General features: G+C 49.4%; 1 protein-coding gene across 28 annotated transcripts in view; it reads right to left on the reverse strand.

Moving 5' to 3' along the window:
- Nucleotides 1–305: 305 nt before the first annotated feature.
- Nucleotides 306–24572, reverse strand: part of PEG3 (paternally expressed 3) — a 29577-nt gene continuing 5310 nt past the window's right edge. For 2 of the 28 annotated variants that reach the window (XM_049703191.1, XM_049703188.1), the window contains 12 exons: nt 24205–24239; nt 23542–23671; nt 15829–15907; nt 15164–15280; nt 12955–13434; nt 12351–12434; nt 11515–11655; nt 11323–11432; nt 7505–7607; nt 6689–6781; nt 4251–6483; nt 306–4034 (listed from right to left, as the gene is read on the reverse strand). In XM_049703191.1, the coding sequence (XP_049559148.1) occupies nt 2273–4034; nt 4251–6483; nt 6689–6781; nt 7505–7607; nt 11323–11432; nt 11515–11655; nt 12351–12434; nt 12955–13348 (4920 nt within the window). In that variant the 5' untranslated portion in view covers nt 13349–13434; nt 15164–15280; nt 15829–15907; nt 23542–23671; nt 24205–24239 and the 3' untranslated portion in view covers nt 306–2272. Of the gene's footprint in view, nt 4035–4250; nt 6484–6688; nt 6782–7504; nt 7608–11322; nt 11433–11514; nt 11656–12350; nt 12435–12954; nt 13435–15163; nt 15281–15828; nt 15908–19671; nt 19808–23541; nt 24042–24204; nt 24240–24572 lie in introns of those variants that run through there. The other 26 variants (XM_049703189.1, XM_049703198.1, XM_049703204.1 and 23 more) reach the window with 26 other exon arrangements.

Raw genomic sequence — 24572 nt, forward strand, 5'->3', positions numbered from 1 at the left:
TTGCTACATAACTCTCCATGATTATCATTTTTAAACAGCTGCATTAGGAGTCCACCGACAAGTTCCCTTAATTGTCCTCCTATTTTTGGCATTAAGTTGTTCCTAATGTTTCACTAAGCAAAGGCTGGAACGGACACCCTGACATTTGGCAAGTGGCTTTCTGAAGGGTTCTACCAGTTAATACTGCCAACAGTGGTGAACACAGGTTCACCCCACCAACGCTGATGCCGGCCCCCACCTCAGGGTCCTCCTCTGAGGCCGTGCCTCACTGTCCCTCAGCTCTCTCAGGTGTCCAACCTCGGGTCTTCACATGCAGCTGGCCCTCGCCTACACCATGCCATCAAAACGGCCCCTTCTTCTCAGAGGCCCAGGATACCCTGCTCATTCATTCTTCCCATCCTGGCCTTCCCATCCCCGCTCCTGATGTTGCTTCCAACTGCTTCCTCACCCTCCAAGGTCTGGAGACGTTATCAGGACTCCCCCTTCTTTGGCTTACTCTTTTCTGCTTCCTGCTCTCACCCTACCAACCTCCTTCGACTTTGGCATTCCTTCCAGCTGCGATATGCTCTCCCCGAGCCCTAACCGTGCGGACCTAGGAGCGGGAGATTTAAACACATTTCCCCAGCAGGTACTTTAACTTTGCTCGCCCAAATAATCTAGCTCTTATCTTCTGCTCCCTTAATCTACCAGATCCTCTTTAAAATTTTTTTTTAATTTTAATTTTTTTTTTTTTCCAGCCAACTCAAAGCCAAAAAGAGTTCTTAATAGTCATTACGCAAGGGGCGGGGAAGCAAAGGGAGCACAGGTGGTCCACAGAACAGGACACAGGAAACCTCGAGCTACGAGGTCGACTTGTGATCACACGGGCAACTGAGGCAACTAGACAGACGTGACGCTCTAAAGGATAGGTGACAACTGCTTATTTAGGGGGGCACTCTTTAAGAGGAAGGGACAGATGGCAACGAAACAAATTAAGGCTGCTAGGGAACCTGAGTCCACGTTAAGCTCGAGTTGACTGTAAAGAAAGCTTTTTTTTTTAAATGCAAGTTAGACACGGGGTTTAGGGTCAGACAGGTAAAGACGAGAATTAAGTTTCACGCTAGAAAGCTCTAAGGATACTCGCCCCTGGGCGCCCAGGGTGCAAAAACTGAGTTGTAGCGGCACACACGGACGAAGCCCCGTTGCTACTTGTCGCTTAAGGCAGGGAGCGCGCAAAGGGAGTGATGAGGCAGCAGCCCCGTCCTAACTTACATGAGAGCCCCCACGGTTCTCAACCTCATCAGGCACGCGCGCGATCTAGGGATGGCTGCAACCACTCTTGAAAGGCAAAGACGCAAGATGCACAGGGAGAAGCTTCAGCTTTTGTGAATTCACTATCCTACAGACATCAAGTTGGTTTAAAAACAAATAACAAAACTTGGAACTATTTTTTGCATGAGAACCACTGCAAAGTACAAGGTGGCAACCAATCAATTTGGGGTTACAAAAGGCCAATCCACGTATCGTAAAGGCTTACACAGCATTAGGTTCCAAAGTGTTAGTGTAGACGAAATGGCTGAAAAGGAAGCTCCAAGTACTTCCCCTTTCAAACAGCAAAGCGGAAAAGACATTTTATCTTTCATGCCTACACCTTTACGGGAATATTCAAGAGTAAGGAACAACACAGTCAATTACTCAAAAAAATATGGATAGGATTCAAATAACGCACAATAAATCTTTCGAAGGATCTAAGATGCTTACAAATATATTCTAATTTGTTGCTCTCTTCCTCCTCCAAAAAAAAAAAAAAAAAAAAAAAGAAAAAAAAATCAAAGAGTACCAGGTAAGGAAGGTACCTCTGCAAGTGAACTGTAACTGGATACCATATTAAGTCCCAATATGAGTACTGTTTGCTATGATTTGCTATTCTATATACATCTCAGGAAACATTCATTATATATAGGTTCCAGGAGTGTCATTTACAGATGTGGGCCATTTCTGTAGCCTTGAAAACCCCTCCAGCTTTCCGTCAATGCAGTTACTCGGGTGGAAGGTAAGACGTGTGCTATGGCTTTCCCACATGCATACGCCGATGTTTGATGGGGAAGAGCTAAGTCCGAAGGAGTCTCCACCTTCAGTTTCTTTCCAGGCTGAGTTGTCTGATGTTCAAAGTCAGGTGTGTATACGCCAAGGGAAGCCTCCTTCCGACATCATCGTGGGTTGGTTCCAATTATCTGTAGTTTAGTAAGGGTCCAGTCCTAGTGAAGGTTTTCCAACCTTGACACCTGAGTCCTCAGCCGGTGTGGGTGTTCTGGTGCCTGGCCAGGGACAGGCGGTCAGTGAACACCTGCCCACAGACGTCACACTTGAAGTACTTGTCATCAGCCCTGCCGCTGTCATTGCTGCTGGTGCTGGCGTGCTCGGTGTAGTGGGAGCTTTCCCCGTAGACGCTTCCAGGCTCGAATATTATCACCCTGGCATGGGTTTTCAGGTGCTCACCATAGGCCGAGTTGGAGGTGAAGGTCTCGCCACACTCCCTGCAGTCGTAGTAGGGCTCTTCCACTTGGATCTCCTGGTCGTCACCTTCCTCTTCTGGGTCCTCGATCCCTGCACCGTCTGGCTCATCCGCATCTCCCTCTGGCTCTTCGGCTCTTTCCTCTGGGTCTTCGATCCCTGCCCCGTCTGGTTCATCAGCATCCCCGTTGGGCTGTTCGGCCTCTCCGTTGGGCTGTTCGGCCTCCCCGTTGGGCTCGGCGGCCTCCCCCTCCGGCCCCTCGGCCTCTCCGTTGGGCTCGGCGGCCTCCACGTTGGGCTCGGCAGCCTCCACCTCCGGCTCTGCGGCCTCCACCTCCGGCTCTGCGGCCTCCACATTTGATCCCTGGATCCGCAGAACTTCCCGTGGAACGAGGACGTTGGCTTCAACTTCCTGGGCGGCTGCTGCTGCTTCCTCTTCCTCGAGGTGCAGCTTCTGATGCTTCGTGAGGACTGTGTTGTGGATGAAGGACTTGCCACAGTCCTTGCACTCATAGAAGGGTGAATCTCTCCTGGGGGGCTCGGTGAGGAAGGAGGTATGGACGAAGGTGGCCCCATAGTCGTAGGGCTTGTCCTTCTCGTGAATCCTCATGTGCTCCCGGAGGTCGGCCTGGCTGGGGAAGGATTCTCCACAGGTCGCGCACTCATAGTGCTTGTCCTTGGCCTGGTCTCTCTGAAGGTCTGTGGGGGCCGAGCCTGGGCTGACCGCATCTGTGCTGCCCTGGCCCTGCTCCAGCAGGCTGTCTCCAGCGTGGACTCTCATGTGTTCGTTAAGGACAGAGCCGTGGATGAAGTCTTGTCCGCACACTTGGCATTGCAGGGACGTCCCAGCAGGAGGACTCTTCTGTGGGGCCCGAGGCCGCTGCGGGCTAATGACCAAGGGCTGCATAAAGGGTTCATCATACCTCCTGTGGCCGTAAAACTGGTCTTGCTCATGGATCTTCTGATGCTCGAAAAGGAATGAGCTATGAACGAAGGATTCCCCACATGCCGGGCACTCGTAAAGCTGCTCTCCAATGTAATCTTTCTGATACTCGCTGACAGAAGGGGTGTGCGTCACAGAATGCGCGTACTCGCGGCTGTCGATGAGGTACTCTCTGCCGTGCACCTTCTGATGGTCCTTGAGGTCTGTGCGATCCACGAAGCCCAGCCCACAGTCCTTACACCCATAGATGGTGTCTTCAGGCTCGTCTGGCTCGTCTGGCCCTTCCTGCCGAGGCTCTTCCTGTCGAGGTCCATCAAGGCCCTGAATCACAGAGTCTCCAAACAGCTCCCCACCATGGAATTTCTCTCGGGCATAGATTTTCTGATGTATGCCAAGGTCTTCAACAGTGGCAAAACACTCCCCACACTCCTTACATTCATTGCGGACTGGCTGTTCAGCGTAAGTGGTCTGAGCTGGTGGTTCAGCGTAAGTGGTCTGAGCTGGTGGTTCAGCGTAACTGGTCTGAGCTGGTGGTTCAGCGTAACTGGTCTGAGCTTGTGGTTCAGCGTAACTGGTCTGAGCTTGTGGTTCAGCGTAACTGGTCTGAGCTGGTGGTTCCTCGTAACTGGTCTGAGCTGGTGGTTCAGCGTAACTGGTCTGAGCTGGTGGTTCAGCGTAACTGGTCTGAGCTGGTGGTTCAGCGTAACTGGTCTGAGCTGGTGGTTCAGGGTAAGTGGTCTGAGCTGGTGGTTCAGCATAACTGGTCTGAGCTGGTGGTTCAGCGTAACTGGTCTGAGCTGGTGGTTCAGCGTACCTGGTCTGAGCTGGTGGTTCAGCGTAACTGGTCTGAGCTGGTGGTTCAGCATAACTGGTCTGAGCTGGCTCTTCAGCGTAACTCATCTGTGCTGACTGGCCCGCATAACTGGTCTGAGGATCCGTGGAGGCTATGCTGCGAATGACAGATCGTATGTAGTTTTCACTTCCAGAGGGCTTCTTTCTATCGTGAATCTTCTGATGCTCAGTGAGGTCGGAGCTATGAACAAAGGACTCTCCACACTCCGGACATTCGTAAAACTTCTCTCTCGGGTGAAACGTTTGAGGTTCACCAAAACGCAGGGAGTGGATTACAGAGGTCTCATAAATCCTACGCTCGATGTTCTTCTTCTTAGCACGAGCCTTCTGATGCTCGCGCACATCTGACTTGGGAACAGATGGTTCACCATCCTTCTTCCATCCACTGGGGCCCTCCCCAGCGAGACTGTCCTGAGTTACGGTGTGGGATGCACCGTGCACAAAAGAGCCCTTGAAGATGTTGTTCTTACCCCCTGCATAGGGGCTCTCTAGGGCAAGGGTCTTCTGCGGCTGGCCACAAGGGTCTGAGAGGTAAGCGGAGGACTCCTGCTGCTCGTCACAGCCAAGGAGCTCATTTCCACCGCGACCGCGGGGAGGCCTGAAAGCAGCTAGGCTGTGGATGACGGACCTCTCATACCCCTTCCTTTCAGAGGTGCTCTCCCCAGCGTGGACTTTCCAGTGTTCGGTGGCACCCGAGCTCTGAACGGTCGCCTCTGCTATCACTCTCGGTTTGCTGTGACTTTTATGAGCCCCAGGGAAGGCTGAGCTGTGAATGAAAGACCTCTCATAGGGGTTCCTCTCGTAGGACAGGGCTTCCCGGCTGTCATCAGGATTGGAGCTGACAGTGAATGCCTTCTCGTCTTCCTCGTCCTCAGGTGGCCTTGTTATAGTGTGACTCTTCTGAGATTCGGGGAAGGACACACTGTGAATGACAGACTTCTCGTACCCCCGGCCTTCAAAGAGGTTCTTCCGAGAATGAATTTTCTGATGCTCGATGAGGTCTGAGTTTTGCCTAAAGGCATCCCCACCATCTTGGAAGTCGTAGGCCTTCTCCGTTGGGTAGGTTTTCTGGCGTCTTTTAAGGGACTGACCAGGAATGAAGGTTTCCTCACACACTTTGCCCTTGTTTTCAAATGGGTTTCCTTGGGTGTGGATCTTGTGGTGCTCTTTCAGGGATGCGCTGTGATGAAAGGTCTCCCCGCACACCTTGCACTCGTACATTTTCTCTTTCCCATACATCTTCTGCAGCTCGTTAAGCGCTGGGCTGGGTTTGAAGGCTTCCCCACGCTCACTACCTTTGTCATCTCGGCCATGGGTTTTCTGGTGCTCGATCAGGGCAGAACTATGAAGGAAGGTTTCCTTGCACACCCTGCATTCATAGAATTTGTCCTTCCCGTATATCTTCTGGAGCTCCCTGAAGGTTGGGCTGGGCATGAAGGGCTCCTCGTACTCCTCGTCCTTACACCCCGCAAGGCAATCTCTAGCGTGAATTTTCCGATGCTCGGCCAGGGCGGCGCTCTTATTGAAGGGTTCCCCACACTCCTTACATTCAAAGCGTTTCCCTCCGGCCTGCCTTTTCTGAACCTCACTGACGGCCACACTATGAAGAAAGGACTCGCCGTACTCATACAGATTCTCCCTGGTGTGCGTGATCTGATGCTCCACAAACCCCGAAATCACGCTGAAGGACCTCCCGCACTCATCACACACATAGGGCGTCGCCCCAAAGTCAAAGGGCTGCAACTGGGGGACGGGCGGCGCGCTAAGGCTGCTCCCACTAGCGGCCTTCCTCACCTCGCTGCGCTCAAAGGGCCGCTTCCTTGCACCACCTCTCCGACCGTGCATGGAGCCCTTCCCATCTGTGTCAAAATGATAGCGCCTTTTTCTCTCAAGAACTCTCTTTCTGGAAACAAGGTTTGAGTTCAAATTAAAGCCTCCTCCCCCAAAGGCATTCCCTTCATGGCCCCTCTCCTGAATCACCGACTCCCTCTTGTTGAATGGAACTTCCTTCCAGTCACTGTCTGGCCTCCTGGGGAACCTCTGCAGCCGATCGCTAGGTTCCCTTGCCCTTCCCGACTTGGAGTTGCGCGAAACGTCCTTGATGAACTTTTCCATTATCACCCCGTGGGAAGATTCATCTTCACAGATCCCCCGCCGATGGGCTGACTTTTTGGTTTCAGGCATAGTTTTCAGACCTGAAAAGAAATCCCAGATGTAAATGCTCCCTCGTCCCCGTACTTGTGCAAAGTAACACTGGGACCTCCGTGATGGTGGTGTGAAGATAAACTGTACAATGCTCGTGTCTTTGTGCATCAGTTGTGTATCATCATGTGTCAGTGTGTGCGGACGGCTCCCATCTCACTGGTGCAAGCGCCACTCCACGGGGCCTTGCGCGCTCACCTCGACTGGTGCTCGGGTAGGCACTTCTCTTTGACCGTGACGAGTGGCCCTGGGTCATGTGCGAGTGGCCGTCGTCCTCGGCAAGCTGAACCCCTGTCCACAGGAAGAACACAACATCTCACACTCGAGTTGGGGACCAAGGCTCATCACCATAAATGATGTCTGTCTTTCTCTCAGCCACGAAGTGTGAAGGGGCCCATATCCAAGCCCTACCATGTCTTCTGTCTGCAGTCTCATTTCCTTATTATTCATTCCTTAGCCTCTGCTGGTCTGAATTTTAGTTAATGCTCCTGACTCCACCTAGAAGTTTGTACAGAGACCTCCGAGTGCCTTCTAAATTTACTGCGTTCTTTTCAGTCTTCCCCTTCTCGTAACCACCTCCTCAGTCCTGACATCCTTTCACTGGGCTTCCTGGCTCTCCTCCAACTCGTGCCTGTTTTCCCCACCTGGTCTCCAAACACAGGAGCTCCTCAAGGCTCCACTGCCCACACAACACTCCTGCAGAGCCAACCGCCTACTAGGACCTGAGCCAGATGTCTTCCAGGGGAATCCAAACTGGAACTTGGAACCCCATCCGTAATGAGTATTTAAATTTCCAGGGTCAGCACTCTTGGGGGCAAGAGTTGTCTCCTGGGCTCCCTGACCCCACACTACACACTCTTCCCCCAAAGCCAGAGGATTCGTAAAACACAGCCTCATCGTTTATGCCTCTGCTGGGAGCCGCTTGAGGGCCTCTGACCCCTCGAGTCCACACACACTGCGGACCCTGACTCCGTGCAGCAGCCTGAGGGGCCAGGCCGGGAGAGCAGCGCTCACCCAGCGAGAGCAGCTTCCGGTAGTTCTCCATGTTGTCCTGAACCGGGTTCTGGGGCTTCCGGTCCTCGGTGAGGGCCACCACATCCTGGTACGACACCGCATCCTGCAACAGCAAATGCACACCTCTCCTCAGTGGAGTCCACTCCCATGGGCGACAAGGACAGGACAACGCTGGCGGCATGGGAGCCACACACACACGTGCACACGGTGTGCAGCAAGTGCTCACACCGCTTGGGGTTCCGAATGATCCAAGTCAGGTTCTACCAGGGACCTACTCGGCACCTACCTTGGTGCTACACTCTGAGGAAGCTCCCAAAGACATAGGACACATATTCCTTGCCCTCGTGCAGCTTACCATTTGTTTGGAGAGAAACAATCAGAGAACAGTAAACAACAAAGTGGGGTGCAGAGAGTCAGCGCTAAGCGGCTTTAGCGGGGGGACAGCTCAGGGTGGGCTGGGACGGTGAGCAAAGACCGCAGAGGCCGTGGGTGGGGTGGTAGGTGGTGGTGGGACTCTGGCCCGGACAGGGGTGGGAAGCTTCAACAGGCCCAGTGTCAACTGCACACAGCGTTTCCAGACACCTGGTCAGCAGAGTGACCAGCTTCCATCCCCAGGCCCGCTGTGTCCTGTGTCCGCCTCCGCTGTACACCGTGGGCCCTTCTGGGTATGGACAAGTTCTGAAGAACCCGGGGGTGACCTTAAGCACAGAGCACCTTCCTCTCCCAGCTGCCTTTTCTGCTTTGACGCACATTCCCTTGCAAAGCATCTTAGGAGTCCCCACATCACGCGGGACAGCCTCCTGCACAGGACCTCACAGGACCTCTTCTCACTGCTGCACTAGAACGTCACTAGTTTCGGGGAGTCGTGGTCCCAGGGAGCCTGGAGACAGACTCAAGGCGCGAGGTGGAGCCGTGGGAAGCCCGCAGGCTGTGGGGCCAGAGAAGACTCCAGGGTCAAAGGAGCTTATGCACCGTTTACGACCGAGCAACCCTGGGAGCAGACGTCTTTCCAAACCTCAGGTCCTTCATCTGTGAAATGGAGAGAAGGGCATCGGCCTGCCCTGTAGCACTGTGGGAGTGGATGTCCTGCGATGTGATTTGTTGTTTAAGCATGGAGAAAAATCGTGTAAGGGAAAGGTAAATTGTTGTCACTACTGAACTATTAGGTAAAGATATTTTGATATTAAATTTGCTACAGTTCTGGAAAGTGGCACAGATATTACAGCCATGCACAAATGCACACACACACACACACACAAAGACACAATCAGGTGCATCGCCTACTGAAAAAAATAAACAGGCACAGGCACTGGGGTCTATGAGGAAAGCCTCATTTGTAAGACAACTGCCAATGTGCAGTGATTCAAAAGCAAAAGGCCACCACCACCACTAAGCAGAACTTCAAAAACGAACTCTTACCAGGCCAGGCCTTAGGATTTTTAGGACAACACACTACAAAAGATCAGGAAGCACTCACTGCAAAATCGGCTGGGACCACCACCGGCCACCCTTTCTGGTGGGAGCCTGTCTCCTCCTGTCAGAGGGCGGCTCCCCAGAGCGGGCACCCCGCTGGGCTCGGGGCCGATAGTGCCTCCATCCTAAGGCCTCAGCCCTGGATTACTGCAAAGTGGGAGAAGCCTGCTGGGAGCACAGATGTATTTGTGGTGGGAGAGGGAGGGAACCAGAACTCCTAACTTGCGGGCTGCCAGAGAGCAGATGAGGTCAAGACCCCGGGGGGCTGAGGGTGCCAGAAGGGCACCAGCCCTGGTGCTAACAGACGCCAAAGGGCGATGGCAAAAGGGAAGGGGCATTGCTCATATATTTCTCTCCGCTTGCCTAATCTGAGTAACATAAAGGTAATGTATGTTAAATTTTGGACTACGTTGTTGCTAGGAAAGAAAAATGCTGCTTTGACTTAAATTAAGTTGACCTATTCAAGTGGGTAGCCCTAAGCAGCTGTTCTCTTTGTATCTGTGATCAACCACGGATCTAAAGTGGCACAAGCCACCGCCACGTTCCCTGTTACAGATGCTGTCCGGAGAACAGCACCCACACTGCCGCATCCTCACATGACCTACACACACGAACAATGCATGCTGAAGGAAGATGAGAACTTTGTTTGTTATTTCTATGACACCAAGGTAGGAGGAACCAGTGGCTCCCAGACCTCTGGACCACACACGGGGGACCAACGCTTTCCAGTAGCGAGGACGGGCATTTGAAAAGCAAAATAAGACACAATCCCACTGCCAATCTGCTATCACCTTCATTTCATAAGAGTACTTTAACACCCCCAAATAAGGACACCCGCAGTTCCTGTTTTCCCTGAAGATGAGTGAACGCTTGGTCCCAGGCTCACAGAGCAGTTAACTGGAAACCCCTGACATCCATCACTTCGTGGGGGCAAATGCACACTAAAGAGGTTTCTTCTTCAGAGTTTCTACGATTTAATGTTTTTATCTGGATTCCTAAAATTTGGTCAATTTGGTTTCTCCAAATAAGAAACCAAAATTAGTGACAAACTAAGTGTGTCCCACACATAGAGGCCTCTCCCTGGGACAAGGTCATAACACACATCTGGAGCACCGGGGTCACCTCCGACCCAGCCCACCCTCCACATCCCCTCCCTCCCTTCCACATCCCCTCCCCCATCGGTACTGCTGCCGCAGAAGCTCTGCTTTCAGTAACGGGATGCCATCCCCCTCCTTCTCACACACCTGCGCGTTCTGGCTTGCCTCCAGGACACAGGACAAATGACAAGAGTTTTGGGGGTAGAATTCAGAGCCCTCTGTCACCTGACCCCACCTTTCAAACCCCGCCACAGGGAGTACCGTTACCGCATCTCGGGGCACTGGGGACAGACTGCACCTCTGCCCTTGCATTCCACCCACTCTGGCTTTCATCTGGTGCCGCTTCGGGGCTTGTGCCGGGCTCTCCTGAACACCTGGGATCCCCCGCCCCAGGGGGCACCTGGCCAGCTGCTCCTGTCCCTGTGACAGTCCGCTACCCTGTCTCTTCCTTAAGAGCGAGCTGGACAGCCAGCGTCAGGCACAGCATCTCTCTCTACAGAGACTCCCCGCATGCTTGCTGAACACCCTCCTGTTACAAGACAGGAGGCTCCCAGGACGGGTCCCGCCTGGCCACCACCATGCGCCCAGGGCCGCAGGCCCCACACCCTCCTCCACGCTGCCGTGTCACACGTGACCCTCTCTCTCAAGGCCCGTCTTCCCTGTACCCACAGCCAGTGATGCCCACAGCGCCTCCCTCGTGCCAGGCATCGCACTGCGCCCTTTCCATCTATGTGCGACTCTCACCCATTCCTCACAACAGCCCGCCCACTTCACAGATGAGGAAACCGAGGCTCGACTTCGTTAATGGTCTGAGGCTGCACAGCTAGCAGGTGGCAGAGCCAGGCTCCAGACCCAGCTCTTCCAGGCCCCGGGGCCTTCTGCTCTCCCCCAAGTCTGCTCTGTGGATGTGCAACTTTCCTGGCTCCCTACTGAGGACCAGAAACACCTGCAGGGTTGATGGGCTTCCCTGGCCCAGGAGGAACAGCCGTTGCGGACGACGCACCACGTGACACAAACGCTGAGCGGAAAAGCGCTCCTCTGATCCCGTGGATGAACCAGAAAACAGGCAGCAGTTCCCCAGCCACCAGTCACCCCTGGGGACAGGACAGGCTCCTGGGGAGTCGCTGGGGCTCTCCCCAACCCAGGTAGGATTCTAGCGGGCAGATAACTCAGCCTCTCGGGAAAGAAAGGCATCTCTGCCATGAAATGAAGACAGCCTTCCTAGAATGAGTGGAGACCTAAGCATACCTGTGATCTTGTCTCGTAATCCATCACAGAGTCCCGACGTTTGTGCTCTCTTTCCTTTGCAAAAGCCACTTTCTCCATCAGGGGAAGGGAAAGATCCCGCTGATGAAACCCTGGAAGACAACAGGCGTCATGAGGGAACAAGGCACAGTCAACCTGGCACGCGCACTGGGGAGCAGTCGGAGGAGGACCTACTGCTCCTGGGGCTCCGGGCGTACGGCCAGCGGGCCCGGGACTCCAGGTCCCTGCCTCTGCCTTTCCGGTGCTCCCGCTCGCGGGCTCGCTCCCAGTCTCGGTCCCAGTCTCGGTCCCAGTCCCGGTCCCAGTCCCGGTCACCTGAGGAAGCAGACATTTCAGGAGCTGACCACGTGTCCTGACACGAGTGCACTCACTTCACGTGCACATACCCCTCTGGAAGCGATGCTAGGAGACGGATCCTGAACAGGGGTCCCAAGTGCAACCCGATACCCGGGCCCCGGAACACTGTTTCTGGGGGCCTCGCCTAGGTGGGCCTGGTCTCAGTCAGGGCTAACACTGAGCTGAGGAGCTGGTTCCCCCTTCAGGTTCTCCTGGTCTCCCAACTCCCACGTGGTCAGGTCCACGTTCAGGAAAATGGACTTCAGACCCTCCACCGCCTCGCTTACCCCAGTCAGTCTTAATGTGCACGTAACTTTACCCCAAAGAAATGAAACACCCACCTGCCCCAAAAGCAACGCTCCTTCAAAAAAGTTCACCGAAGAACCTTTAACAAATAAAACAGCTTTGGAGGCAAAGGGGTGATGAACTCTGCCCCTCCTGGGAGGCTGTGGACACAACCTGAAACAGCCTACTGCAAAATTCACATAGCTTTAAACATTTTCTCTCATCATTAAGAGAAACAGTTGTATTTCACGCCACACATGTGTCTGCTTCGACGTAAGAACGACTCCTTCCATCCTCACTGATTTCCTTCCCCCTCAGACCTCTGAGCAGCAGCCCTGCCCCAGGGAAGTCCTGCACGGCCTGGATGGCGCGGCGACCGGGCTACTCACTGCAGCAGGCGGAGTGTGGCGGCGGGGCCTCTGCTGCCTTCCGGCTCATGCTGCCTTCGCTGTGGGCGTCACTGCTGGTGTCGTCTGAGAGGGCACCACACACGACTTAAGGTCTCGTCCGTGCTCGCCGGTCCCCTCTAAGTAGCCCCCCCAAGCTGGCCCCCACCCCTTGCTGCAGTGGTCAGACCCTCTCGCTCCGCCCTTCCGCCCCTGCTGGGCAGGAACGAGGCTGTGACCCTCCCGATGGCAGCGCCAGGTACAACCTGCTGGGGTGCCCCCTGCCCCCGCCCCGGTTCCACAGAGCCTGGGCCAGGGCGCGGTGTGTGCAGGCTCCCTTCCAATCAGAGGCCCACGGTCTCCTTCCCTCTCGCATCCTAACCAGGAGGGATTCTGCTCCGCGGGGACACGGGGCACCGGCTCTCATTGGGCTGTCACAGCTGGGGAGGGAGGTGCAACTGGCACACTGTGGGCAGAAAGGCCGGGAGGCCACCTACGTCCTATGGCAGGGCAGTCCCCCACTCCCCGCAAAGAGGACGATCGGCCTAGAACATCAGGGGCACTGCGCGGGGCACCCCAGGGAGCTCCGCCTTCCTCTCCCGCTCACCTTCCGGTTCGTACATCTCCTTGTAATTTTCCAGCAGAGTAACGAGCTTCTCGCAGTTCTCTGGCTTTTTTGCACGCACCCAAGGCTTGATCTTTTCTGGAAGGATGGTCAGGTACTGCTCGAGGACCAAGAGCTCGATAATCTCCTCCTTGGTGCGAGTCTCCGGCTGCAACCAATCGAGGCAGAGGTTTCGGAGTTTGAGCAGGGTCTTCCGAGGCCCGACAAATTCCACGTAGAGGAAGTTCCGAAACCTCTGATGAAAGAATTCAGAGTCAGTGGCGGCTTCTCCTATGGCGGCATCCGGCTCCTGAGACAAGTCACTGTCTAGCTCACACAGATTTGGGGCCCAAGACCTCTTGGGTTTGGTGGCAGACAAGTACTTTGGAGGCAGCATCTCTCTAAGGAAAATTTTCACTGGAGGAACCCAACATGAGTCAACAGGAAAGACGCGGCAGCCTGGGACAGTCAGTACTCAGGGACCTGCGGATCGTAAGGAGACATACACATGTCCCAGAAGTCGAGGACCAGGCAGCAGTGTGGGGCTGCCCGACAAGGGCACCAACAGTGCTTTGTGAACAGGCCAAGGGCAGAAGAGAGGCATCAAACCCCAACACACAGACACATGCACAGGCAGGCGTTAAAGCACCACACACACCCGTGTGAGGAGTGAGCTCTGCTACTAACTGGTTCTGTGACCCTGGGCCACACAGCCCATGTCCTGCAGTCTGTCCCCTTATCTACAAAATGGGAACAACAGACCTACACCCCTTCTAGAACTGTGAGGCTTAAATAAGCCAATACACCTAAAAGGCCTAACCACCCAGCACACAGCACATGGGGATGCCCAAGGTGCTGGCCATTACTAAAATGGGATGTCGGTATTTTTTCTTAGCAAAAATGGAAAGGGGGTCGTGAGGGGCTCAATTCTGCCATTTCTGAGCATTTCTTCCCCTAACATGGTTGTTAAAACAGCATACAACACGTGAAAGGTAGACCACATAAAAATGTTACAAGTGCTCAGCTCTGGGTAATGCGATTGCAAGTGCTCTTAATAATTTCCCTGAACCCGCGCTGCTGTTAAGTTAAAATTCAACGAAATTAAAAGTTCAGCTCCTCTGTCACACCAGCTACATTCCAAGCGCCAGTGGCTACCCTACTACACAACACGGAACATCGCCCTCGTGGGAGCAAGTTCTATTGGCCAGAGTGGCTGGACAGCATCTGAGTTTGCAGGAAAGCTCAGGACCCCTGCGTCAGCAGTGCCCACCCTTCTGAGGAGCGTCTGCCCCACAGCCCAGCCTTGGGCTCGTGCTAACACCACGTCCTCTGGGACCCTTCCCGAGACTCACTTCCTCTACTAGTGTTCCAAGCACTTGCTGCATTTAGTCTTAAATATTTGAGCTCACGTGCCTATGCCCCCACTGTAAACTCTGGTAAAGGGATGAGAGACGAACTTTTCCATCACTGGAAGAGTCAGGTATCAACACTGATAGAGCATGTTAAAGATAATGTACGCAAACCCATTTTAAAATTGGTTTTAGACACAGGCATGCATTCTTACTACAGGCCTGCAGAAGCACAGTGCAGTTTCTGGGTTAAGCTCTGCAGCACTGTTTCCAAAAGAACACCCTGGCATTTCACCTGCCCACTTTTCTACCAGCCCCTTCCCGGTATTCCCGACAAACAGGCATGGGAAGCACTGTGCGGTATATGTGGAGCTCTCTTACAGCGCTGCCTAGCACAGAGGGGGAAGGTTAAAGGAAGTACCAGTGAACCCACAGAAACCCTACACAGGTGATAAACACCTATTATTCATATCAATGGTGAGAAAGTGATCAAGCGACCATAGGACTTCTTCACACCCCTGCACATCCTCCTGCTTTTATCAATCTTTTCAAATATCTAGCTTGCCTCCACAGAACCAGCTTTCTACTTTGATAATCCTCTGTATCATTTATTTCCTTCCTTGTCTTTTAGTATCTGCTCCCTCCCTTCTTAAGAAAACTTTTTAGACCAAGTATAAAAGCTGATTTTCCCTTTTCCTTTTGTTCTAACGTAACCAACTAAGGCTATATGTTTCCCTTCACCTAAACCATTTTAGTTGCACGTGGTTTCTATTATGTAGCCTTGTTATTAGTGGTCAGCCACAACTGGAGCAAGAAAGTAGGCAATACAGGAAAGAAATCTAGGTTTGGGTGAATTAACTTACCTGACAGTTTTGTACTTCTGGCTTTACTTCCAGAGAAGAACAAAACCACATGCAGCAAAAATTCTTTTTGTTTTAAAAGGAAAAACCAGTAAGTTAAAAAGAATTTTTTTTTAATGTCTAAAGAGAAAACAAAAGGTGTTTCAATTATTCAGTCTCAAAGTAGCCTTCATCATTTGGGCATGAATGCAGGGGACTCTCTCCAGACAGTGGTGGGCTCCGCTCCACCCCGTGTAAACTGCCCTCCCACTCTCTCTGCATCATCCTCTGGAGCTTCAGCACCAACTACACAGATGCACCTCCATTCGGAGACCCTGGAGACCCTGCCACTCCCGCCCTGCCTGCCCTGCCCTCCTCGATGACAAACAGGACACTAGATAACACCCTGCTGGGCAGGGGAAAGAAAGGGCAAGCGTCCAGGCTCTGGAGAGCTGATGAGATAGCTGGGACAAGAGAACACAGTCGAGTTTACCCAACAACTGGCTAAGAGGGACTGCCGTGACAAGAGCAGCGCCCTCAAAAGCCAGCAGGCCTGTGCGGGACAGAGGGGCGGGCAGGGAGCCCAAGCCTGCTCTGTGGCATCCAATTCCAGAGAGAACTCCAGTCCCCTAGATGACAGCAGCCCCACCTCTCAGAGGCCACAGGACACCCTTGGGTATGTAAATCACCTGTTTGGGAATAGGATCCTTTCTGGAACTTCAGAACAAGTGTTCTTATCCACAGGAACAGAGTCAAAATGCCAGGGACCTGCAGACATTTTAAAGAAATACATGGACAAGTAAACATGGAAGAAATGTAAAGAGTGTCAGAGAATTCACTCTCCAAATGGCTGTGGACCGAGATAGCATTGGGAGTGAGGCCTTATATACCATATTCAAGAAAAGGCCCATTCCCATGTCACATAGACCAACCAGAGACAAGAAGCAGAAAGCTTTCAAATTTTCTTTATGAAACCAGAATAATTAAAACATCTAAGACAAAGAGAGCACTAGCAAACTGCAGACCAAACTCACTTATAAAAGCAGACATAACAGTCTTAACACTATGACTTATGAACATCATTCTACAGAGTTTCAGCCAATTACAAGAAAATCTGGGGCATGAACAAAGAAAGATATAAAATTATCGCTCTCTTATGTAAGACCGTCCACTCAGATATTGCAAATCAGTGGAAACAGACCTTATAATAGTAATAATAATTTAGTAAGAAACCCATTTATAACAGACTCCCTAAATATGGACCGACAATAACCAATTTGAAAAAATGGGAAGAACTCCATTGTAAAAATACAAAAGATTTAACAGAAGAAGACAGCACCCATAGGAACAAACTTATACATTATATGGCAATAGAAAAGGCAATAACCAGAGAGACACAGGATAATCATGGAAGATATACGGATCTAGCATATGAAAGCTCTAAATACCCCCTACACTACCTAGTGGAATTTCAAAGAATATAAATGTTGGGGAACTTGACAATGGTTCTAAAGTTGACCTGGAAGAATTTCACTTGGATCAATATTTTGAAAGTTCATACATCAAAAGGCCAACAAACCACACACAAAAAAGAAGTATCTTAATATAATCTCAGGGTTAAGAAAGTTCTTTTCTAGTATGATGCCTAAAGGCAGAAAGACGACAAAAAAGTAACAAATGATGTTCTTGTCTATACCATCAAAGCCAAAGCAATAAACCAACCACCTAAAAAAGCACCAAAAGAGACAAGAAGACTGATTCATTTAAGAATTGTAATATAAGTTTACTGTATGTACACAATTGAGTATGTGGAACTCTATGAAAGTAGCATTAAAAAATAGTAAGGAGTGCATATAGATTACTTCAATAAATAATAATGGTAACAGGAGATCTAGCCAATCATTCACTTGGGGAAAGAGGTCACAACATATATGAAAATGCTAAAACTAAGATCAAAATAAATAAAAGATTAATTTTTATAATCCTGGAGCAGGGACGGGATCTTCTAACCTGACAATAAAATTGGGAAACAGGGACAACTTTGACTTTGTATACATACTTCTCTAATCACATTAATTTTTCTTCCCACTAGGCATGTGTTTGAAGCATAAAGCACCAGTAGGTAAAAGTTATACTTAAGAACTGTAAGCCTTAAAAAGTTTGATAAGGAAGCAACAATTTTGCTAAGAAAATATAAATATTTGGTAAACCTGACTCAGGAAGCAGAGGAAAATCCAGGGAAGAAATTTAAAAAGATGAAATGACCGAAGGAGCAACTTCCCATAAAATTTCCATGAGCGAAGTATTTACCATGTTATAAAAACCCTTCCAGAGCACATAAAAGAGACGGAGGACTTCCTGCTTATTGACAATATGACCATGTGAACACCCATAAATATCTTGTCACAAGGTAGATGCCAACTTGTATGCTGAAAATTCACCTATTCCTTTTCTCAATTCAAATTCAGGACTAGAGTCAACAAATGTGATCTCTGTTAAATGTGCTCAAGATTTTCTGACCAGGCCGACGAAACAGCCCTTGGTCTGCAAGGGCGTTGAAAAAGAAAAGATTTTTAATAGAAAAACCTGAAGAACAGTTGGACCTTACCTACTCCTTCCCACAATGGCAGAGGAAATTCATTTGAGAGGAAGAAAGGGCCTTGGGAACAGAATAATCATAAAGATAGATAACATATATGTCGTGTGAAGAAAAAACTGGATACACATATCCTGCAAATTTTGTAAAGGGCAAATTGGTTACTTATCAAAATTAAAAAATGTAATATCCCGTCCTACTATGAATTTATCCCAGGGCTATGTAATGACGTATGTGCAAAAATACATTCATTGAAGTACTGTTACGACAATGGGCAAAATATGGTGTGTCTACGATTGTGAAACCTTTTAAAATAATGAGGCAATTGTAAATAAATGGATATGAGACGACCTCTAAGGCAGTTGAGTGCAAAATGGGACACACCAACGTGCACAGCATTCTAAGGAATTATAAAAACAGATGTCATTTACTTAGACGATTTCTGGAAGGACACAGAAGAGACTGTTAATAGTGATTAATAGTGATTGCCCCTGGGGAAGGGAACTGGGGGCCAGGGGAGGAAGGGCGACTTAACTTTTTCATTGTATATTCCCCTTTTGTTTTTATTTTATCATGACGTGTATTAACTAGTCAAAAAAATAAATTCACAGTTAAAACAAAATGATAAACCAAAGCACTAGTGGAGGTCTTTCGAGACCGTGCTGCCCACTGAGTGGGTGCTGGCAGCACTACCACCTTAACGCTGAGGGGTCTCCTCCCCTCCCTGTCCACCACCCCACCCCACCCCCACCCTGGTCTGAGTCCAAGGTCACACCCTAAACTGGCCGTTTGCAGATGATATGATAGGCAATCTAGAAAACCCCCAAAAATCAACTTTGAAACTCCTCAGACCCAAGAAGTACTTAGGGAAACTGCAGCTCCAAGCTGAAACAGCACTCACAACTCTAGCAACTATTAGTACATAAATGCAATGCCATTCGCTATCCTGGCGATTCCACTTCTGAACTCGAACTGACAGACCTATGTGCCCATGAGCACAGAGACACAGTTCACAAGGGTGTTCACAGAAGCACTGTTTACAACAGTGAAGAACAGGGACAGGCAGGAGAATGCTCGAGCAGATTCCACGGCAGAGACCACTGACTGCTACGCAGCAGACGTGAAAATAAAAACGGTACACATTTTCCACGCTATAAAAACTAATCAGAATAAAAGCAAACCAGAAAAGGAGGGGGAAAAATATTTTGCAGCATAGATGACAGTTAATAGGTCTTAGAAAGCAGTGAGAAAAAAGTAAGTGGCTCCTCATGAAAATAAAGGACATTAATACACAGCTCCTAAAATCAGTGACAGGAGCCAACATCTGTATCAGAAATCAAAGAAATGTAAAATATTATGGTGAACACGTTTTACGCTTACCAAATGGGAACTATTTCAAAATAAAAATCAGTGTTGGTGGGAAGCTGGCTGGTACAAGTGTGAATCCTATTTCTGGATATCATTTTGGCATATATCTAAAAAACATTAAAAATGCCTATTCCTTTTGAAACAGCAAGTCTCCACTTAAGGACAAAGACAGTCAAGTAGGTAAAAATATAAGTTAAAAAAAAAAAAAGCTACAAAGTCAGCTGCCCACCACCACTAAGTCCTTGTATGTACATCTACTCTCAAATATGTTGCAGGAGTGATGGCAGGTGACATAACGTCACCCAAGGAGCACATCCGGGAACGTGCTATTATGCAATGGCGGCCCTAACGCAGGGCAGATCCCTGCACAGCAACCAGAGGCAAAGCAGGGAAAGGAAGCACTGGTCAATGTTCTCCTACAGGCTTACCTGACTGCAGGTGGCCCCTCAGGAGGAGCCGAGTGACCCAGCCTTCAGCCCCGACTCACCCTGTCCTCCGCTGACAGCCCAAAGGGCACCCAGGAGTGAGGCCATTGCTGAGTTAGCACCTGCCAGGACCCCATACTCACCTCACCCTTTGGAAGACCCAGGTGAACTCCTCCTGTGACAGCGACTCTGGCCAATCGAAAGCATAACTGCTCTTCCCACTTCGCCCCCACTTCCCCAGTCCAGCTCCTGCCTCCATGGCAACAGCCATGCCTACCACTGAAGAGGACAGAAGATACGTGTCGGGTGTGGCTGAGAGGAAGAAAGCATCAGGGAAGAGTCATCCGCGGGCTTGCCTGGCATGACCAAAGGCAGTGTTGAGGCCGAGGGGGATGCCTGTCCAAGGACGGCCCAGAAAGGCCATCACAGAATCAAGATGTGCCGGGGGACGCACAGCCCAACAGAGAAAGGGAGCACCTGTACTTATGTCAGCCCTCAAAGTCCCTGAGGCAAGGACTACATCGCCTTTCTCATCACTGTATTGTTACCTTCACAGGACTGGCACGTAGAGGGTGTTCAACAAACTGTGTTTGGGTTTTTTTCTACTTAGATGCAAAAACATTTAAATCCAATCTAGAAAAGTCTAAATAGTAGCCCTTGACCATGAAAGGTTATTCCAGGAATACAAGGATGATATCCCATTAGGGTAGGCTGTTATATAAGGGATTAGAGGGGGAAGGGGATTCCATGAGCATTGTTGCACATTACAAAGCATCTGCAAACTTCAACCTTTCCTTGTATGTCCCTAGCAAAGAGTAAGACTAGGAGACCATCTAAACACAATAAAGACTTATCTCAAGTGCAAGCAAGCATTAAACACTAAAGGTAGGGAAGCCCTCCACCATATCCACCATTCAGCACTATTTTGGAAGTCCTAGCTAATGCAACTGATAAAAAAGAAGTGAAAGGTATAAATGTGGAAAAAGCATTATTTTGAATTCAAAAACCTTGGCAGTTAATACAGCAAGAAAAAAAATTCCAGGAATAGCAAAATAAATAAACCAATTCTCATTAATAAATTCAGTGAAGTATTTGCAACTCCAAATAAAATTTTTTTAATGTACAGAAGGACACAGAGCAGGTCCTAAATAAATGAAGACATGTTTTTGCACAGGACCATGAAAATTGTTGTCAATCCTCCCTTGAATATAAGTTAAAATCCAATAAAATGTGGGAGTTTTGACAAACTGAGAATCCAGTTTCTCCAGAAGACTAAATGTACAGAAATATCAAGACAATTCTGAACAAGAAGGTATGTGTGCAGCAAGGGTGGGGGATTGTCTGTAAAGTGACCCAAACATATAAGAACACGAAGTATTCTTTCCAACACAAGGATGGGGGTGCAATGATAAATACACTGATGGAACAAAATACACTCCAGAATCTGACTCGTGTGAAAGTATATACACATGTGGGAATTTAGTTTATAGTAAAGAAAGACTTTTAAATCAAGAAAAGCATTAACTGTTTAAATACGAACTAGGAACTTCCTTAGGAGTAAATGATAAAGGGTCTTTTTAAGGAAAGTGGCAAGAAAAATCAGCCAACACTTCCATTTCTGACCAGCTATTCGAGTATGGATTTCTAAGAAGGTTGGAGCAGGCCTCTGTCTGACATTAGGAAAGACCAATAACATCAGTGCCGGTGTCTGGCCTCTCCTCCAAGAAATTCGGTATTTCATCTCTAGAAGGCAAAGGCCACTAAGGCCAATGACAAACATACTTTGTTTTCAGAAAAATAAATCATTGCCTTCAAAAGACAGCATTCCTCCAAAATTTCATCATGCAAGAAGAAATGAAAACAGATAGAATCTTTAAGAAAATGTCATGTAACATTAAGTCATGTTGCCAAGAAACTTTGTAGCTTTATTTTCTGATTACAAACATAGAAGACAGCACAACATTCAAACATTACAGATTATCCAACGTAGAAACTGCAAGCCACATCCAGTGATCACATTTGTTCCTATACTAAACCTTTTAAAGTCTGTATATATAACATCTTATTTTTACCAAAATGAGATCATACCAGGAGTTCTGTGTGTATTTTTAAACCCAGTAATTTTTGATAGACATCTTTCCAACCAGTACATATAGATTTATATCATTTTTTCTAAAGGCCACATAGTCTTCCATTCTATGGATATACCAGTTTATCTACACTTGATGGAAATGACCAATGTAAAAAATGTCTAAAGCATTAAATGAAAATACAAGGGCATAAAATTATACAGCATATGTGGCATTCTTACCGCAAATATACTCATTTATATGTACACAGAAAACAATGAGGATGTCCACACAATGGAATAAAGTGAAGTTTTAGAAATCAAAGCTGCAGATGGAGATGTATTTATACAGAAGTTATTGTAGATGTTGTTAAACAGCTGCACAATATTACGTTCACACACACAGAAACATGCATATAATGGAGACTGTAAACGTGATGGGCACGTGATACGAGCTCGCCAGGTGGCACACCACGCACTCCCCCACAACCAAATATTACTGCCTAACACCCCACATACTTCACTCTGGTAGCCTGAGTTTGAAGTGTTAGTGAATTGGGCATGATCTCATTTACGTAAAAAAACCCCAAAAAACAAAAAACTACATAGGTGCTTAAACGTATGGAAGTACATACAAAACCAAACTGGAAGAAAACTTCCATAAAAACTTGTATGAAGACCATGCGTAAAGCGGGGAAAATCGAAAAAATAAATGATTAATAAAAGATACTTCGTTTTGCATTTCAACTTAGAATGTTATTTTAAGTTCACCATCAGAAAAAAATACCTGAATATAAATTTGGAAGTTCAGCTGCTGTGTCTGTCCTCTCCTCTGCGCCAGTCACTGCGCATCAGCACCCCCTCCCCTGCGTGGCTCCCCCTCTCTCCGACCACCCACAGTGCTCCCGTGGAGTCCTCCACTCCCCACACAACCTTTGGGCCAGAACACCACTGCTGGGGCGCCACACCTAGACCCTGACCTCACTGCCAGCTGTCCTCTCGGTCTCACTGTTCACACTCAATTCTGGCCACGTGGCAAACCCATCAGCTTTGTTTCCGGGCCTGGAGATGGGCTCTCACACACCCTAGTTACTGAAGCTCCCACATCTCCCTCCGCACTCTCTCTGCAGCAGGAGTCCCAGCGTGAGTCAAGTAGTACCCAAGGGCAGGATTTTAAAAGCCAAAGGTCTGACCACATTCAGAAGATGGGGGCGAAGATGGGGACACACACAGACCCAGCCTGACACTGGTCGTAGGAGCCAAGGGAAGCCACTAACTCCAAGGAGAGGGAAGGAGAGGAGACAAACAAGGACAGCTGGTCAGAAAAAGGTCTTACCCTCCACACCGGGCAGAGGGGCTTACGGGGTTCCAGCTGTTCTTCAACCTCCAAAGACCTGTTCTTAAATACACAGGACATCTAAGCATGAAATGTGTGTGTCATAAGCACTGTATGCAGAGTTAGTTTCGGGCAAGAGCTGGACCCCAACCACAGGGCAGTGGTCCTGCCTGATGGACAAGTGTTGCCACTGTGGTCCATGTGGAGGTGTTTATGCCATTCTCTGAGTATTTTACAGCCCTTTACTTCTATTTCACAAAAATGCATAGAAAACAAAAGCACAGTCTCACAATTAATTCATCTGAAACAAAGATGGAAGTCATCAGGCACCCCTGCCACAAGTGGGGGGGTCTTTGGCCTCAATCAAAGGATCAGTGGGTCAAGTGTTCAACTGAACTGGAAGGAACTCAACTAGTGGTGGCTGGAAATGTGGCCGGATGCGCGAGGAGAGGTAAAGAAATTCTGTGGCCCCCTGTGTGACCTCAGGTTCCCCACATCCCACCACGAGTGAGAAAAGCTCATGGTCTCTTCTCCAAGCCCGTTTCTACTTACTTAGTTTGGTGCTCATCACGGTGCACCTAGATTCAGCCCCTCTCTCATTCTACCTACCTCATTAAAGGGGGCTGGAATTGAGAGCTTTAAAGTCACGAACCGAGGACGTTACTTTCTTCGCTTCTCAGGGACAGCAGGGTGTGCGGTCTCTTCTCTGCTCTTGTTTGCTCCTTTCTCCTGCCTCTTTCTGCAAACCGACATTCTCTCCTTCAGCACCACGTGGAGGGAAGTGCTGTCCCAGCCTGGGCCCGCCTCACCTCCCAGCTCAGGTTCCCAACACTAGCAGCTGGGCTAGCCCGTGCCTCTGCTCACCCCCACTCCGACATTATGAGTGCACACTACAGCTCGATGCCTTCTAGGGTGTGGTTCTCAAGCCTGGGGTGACTGGGAGAAATGCACCAGCCTTTCCGGGGTGGGTATTTAGGAGGTCTGTGGCTCCCCAGGAAACAGCCATCCAGGAAGCACACCAGGAGCTGTACTTTGAGAACCACTGCTCTAGGCTGATGCGTCCAGTGTGGTCCAGTCAACCATGAACAGGTACATGTGGACAATAGAGGCTGTTTGGGTAACAATTTCACAGGGGAATGTGAGCATGGAGTAAACAACCACTACCCCTACCGTACCAGCCACGACTCCACCCTCTGGACTCTCAGGTGGCTCCTCGCAGATAATCACCACGTCGCCCTGGGCTTACCTCCATCATATAAACTGAGCACTTACCACTCTGCAGCAAAAGTTCCTTATCGTTGTCCATTCTGGAGGAATTTCCCCAAAAATTTCAAAAAAGAGGAAACAGTAACTAAGAGTTTAGTTTTATGGTCAGCCCCCAAATGATTCAAGAAAAAGAGTTACTTTAAAGAGATAAAACCTCTTCTGTGCCAGTAGGACATATCTGACCAATTTTTACATCAGTAACTGGCTGATCAGATTTTTTTTTTTTAAAGGGGTGAGGGCATGAAAAGGCAGACCACAAAGCATGGTTCATTTAACCATCTATAGGAGAGAGCACGCTACTCTGGTCAGACCTAATGTGAATGGAGACTGGGGAGAGCGGGGGCTGCAGACAAGGGGCTTCTGGTGTCCTGGTG

The sequence above is a fragment of the Orcinus orca genome, chromosome 20 (assembly GCF_937001465.1).
Source record: "Orcinus orca chromosome 20, mOrcOrc1.1, whole genome shotgun sequence".
Classification (NCBI taxonomy): domain Eukaryota; kingdom Metazoa; phylum Chordata; class Mammalia; order Artiodactyla; family Delphinidae; genus Orcinus; species Orcinus orca.